Source organism: Antrostomus carolinensis, unplaced genomic scaffold (assembly GCF_000700745.2).
Source record: "Antrostomus carolinensis isolate BGI_N321 unplaced genomic scaffold, ASM70074v2 scaffold7700, whole genome shotgun sequence".
NCBI classification, from domain to species: Eukaryota; Metazoa; Chordata; class Aves; order Caprimulgiformes; family Caprimulgidae; genus Antrostomus; species Antrostomus carolinensis.
The window spans coordinates 3,479-5,995 of record NW_010290552.1 but is presented as its reverse complement, the minus strand read 5'-3'; the positions used below and the strand labels follow the sequence as shown (position 1 = coordinate 5,995).

The 2,517-nt window shown below is 38.9% G+C and overlaps 1 protein-coding gene across 1 annotated transcript in view; it reads right to left on the bottom strand.

Moving 5' to 3' along the window:
* Positions 1-1,470, bottom strand: part of LOC114818832 (EF-hand calcium-binding domain-containing protein 4B-like) — a gene marked incomplete at its 3' end in the record, with an annotated part of 12,993 nt that extends 11,523 nt beyond the window's left edge. The window contains exon 1 of the mRNA XM_029086401.1: positions 1,303-1,470. Coding sequence (XP_028942234.1) covers positions 1,303-1,470 — 168 coding nt within the window. The remainder of the gene's footprint in view (positions 1-1,302) is intronic.
* Between the last annotated feature and the right edge of the window lie 1,047 nt (positions 1,471-2,517).

Genomic DNA, 2,517 nt, shown 5'->3' with positions numbered 1-2,517 from the left:
TACAGGAGATGCTCCAGGCCCCTCACCATCATTTTTGTGGCCCTAAGTGTCTTTATGTTCCTTGCAAAAGCAAATATTAATACTTCCTATATTCACATACATACAGATATATATATATATATACGTGGGTCTACGTAGGTGAAAATATATGCTGTTCAGTTTTATGAAAGACAATAAAATTATAATCTGTTAAATTCTCTATTAGCCTAGATTTACCAAAATTACCACTATCAACATATTTGTTTGTGCTCAGTTACTTCATTGAGATAACGTATATTGGTAAAGCCTACAGCACAGCAAGTATTTGCACTCCCATCTTTTTTTCAACTTTGCAGAAGAAGGTGAACACAAAACTCAGCAAAACACAAGGGCACAGAAAGCTCTTGTGAGTTAGTAATACAAGCAATTTCCTACGAGTTTTTTTTTTTCCAGCACAAGTAGTTAGAAGTGTTTCACTTGCATTTTCCTATATGCAGACACATCTTTGTTTCTAAGGGCATGGAAGGTTTCTAGATTTTATATTAGATGCTTCTGTTGGTAGTAGTTTGCACTGAATTTATTTTGCTACTGCTCCCCAATTCTATTTCATCCATAAGTGCTGAAGTAGAAATGGTTTAACACAATGAAATCATGTTTTGCGTGTCAAGCATGAGTACATTCTTATTTTCTGCCACACACTGGTTCAAATCATCTTATCATTTCTGCAATATGCACCCAATCCCATTTTCAAAAGATTTTGTTAAATAATTGCTTTTTTCCATCAACATTTTCAGCAAAAACTCATTTTGGCCCCTCAAACAATTTAAGAACAATTTGTTAAGATTATTGTGAACACTGAACAATGCTAAAATACTCTTCTTCTATACTTCCTACATATATATGTGATCCAGCTGAGAGTTCACCATTGTCTGGCAGGTGAAACCAAAGTGAAAGACTTTATTTAGACAATTTTGCTGTAAAAACAGAAGGATAAAATTGGTGGGCTGAATCCACTTGCAATAGTGTGGCAAATTGCAAAGCAACGACTTTACTGGAGTTTCAACAGCAAGAATGGAATCAAATTCCTGAGGCATTTCTTTAAACTTCACTTACTTTGATTTTCCACTTTTTTGTTGTTTTGTCTCTGGAAACGAATGCAAACATTCTGTAAGACTTCAGAGAGATTATTTTAAATCCTACATATCTCTTTAAAGTTATCAGGAGGGTTTTACAATTTTTAACTCTAAATTAAGCAGTTTCAATGCATTAAGGGAATCAGGAGCTTCTCTCACTGGGCATTTCACATAGCCAGTTTTGTTTTACCTTCATGTCTTGACGAGTGATGAAGCCTTTGCTTTCCAGATCACAAATCTGAAAGAACTCATGTGCTTTTTCCAAAACAGTTAGTCCTGGGTCTTGTTTTGCAGTCCTGCTCCTCTCTGCATCTCTTGGTGGCACGGAACTCGCAGAGTCTCCTTGTATTCTGTCCATTGTCACAATTTCAGCACAGGAATACTTTGGGATGCTGCTGTCCCATTTACTCACAAATTCTGATCTGAAACCTGTGCATGGAAAGGAAGGAAAAGAACAAATCAGATCCTCTTAATGATGCCTTCCACAATCTCTTACCAACCATTTCTTTAATTAGGCAGTGAAGCTTCAAAGAAGAAAAAGCTTTTTAAAAATGCCGACCCTTTATGGCCTGCACTAAAGACACTGCAAATGGGACGATGAATGAGGAGGGGGGAGTCTGTGAGATGCAGAAGACAAAACTAGCTCTGAAAAGGAATCTCAAAGCAAAATCAGGCAGATTAAGAAGAAATACAATCAATGAACGGGAACGAGAAAACATACAAGTAAATGAAAAAATAATTTAAAGTCACTACAAGTATTCACACCACATATCACAATTTGCATCCAGTGCTCCAGAGTCCGGAATTCAGCGTACATGTCTTGGCATTGCATGGATGTGAAGGCAGAACCTCAGGAACAAAGAACTTTGTTTACTCAGCTTCTTACGGAGAAAAGGCTCTGATCCCACCAACAGAGTAACTGGGCCAGAGTCTGCTGAAGTTCAAACCTGACAATGCTTTATACCTCTTTAAACACACCATCTTCCAAGCACTTCTTAGATTTACAGTTTGTCACATTTGCAGCTTGCACTGGCTTTCTGTGACAAAGGTGACTTTTCCTATAGCTATGGGCCAGGCTGTTGGGACTTCTCACGTTGCACATAAGTATAATATGACTGTGAACAGGCCTTTGACTTCAAACCAAACCAGGACATTGACAAGCAAATCACCCACCTCTTCTGAAACCACGTAGAAAAAATCTGCAAACATAGATCTTCCTCACTCTGTTTTGCAACACCGATCGTCCCAGGACTGTTACAGAATCACAGAATGGTGAGGGTTGGAAGGGACCTCAGGAGATCATCCAGTCCAACCCCCCTGCCAAAGCAGTTTCCCTACCCCAGGTTGCACAGGAAAGTGCCCAGCTGGGTTTGAACATCTCCAGAGATGGAGACTCCACACCCTC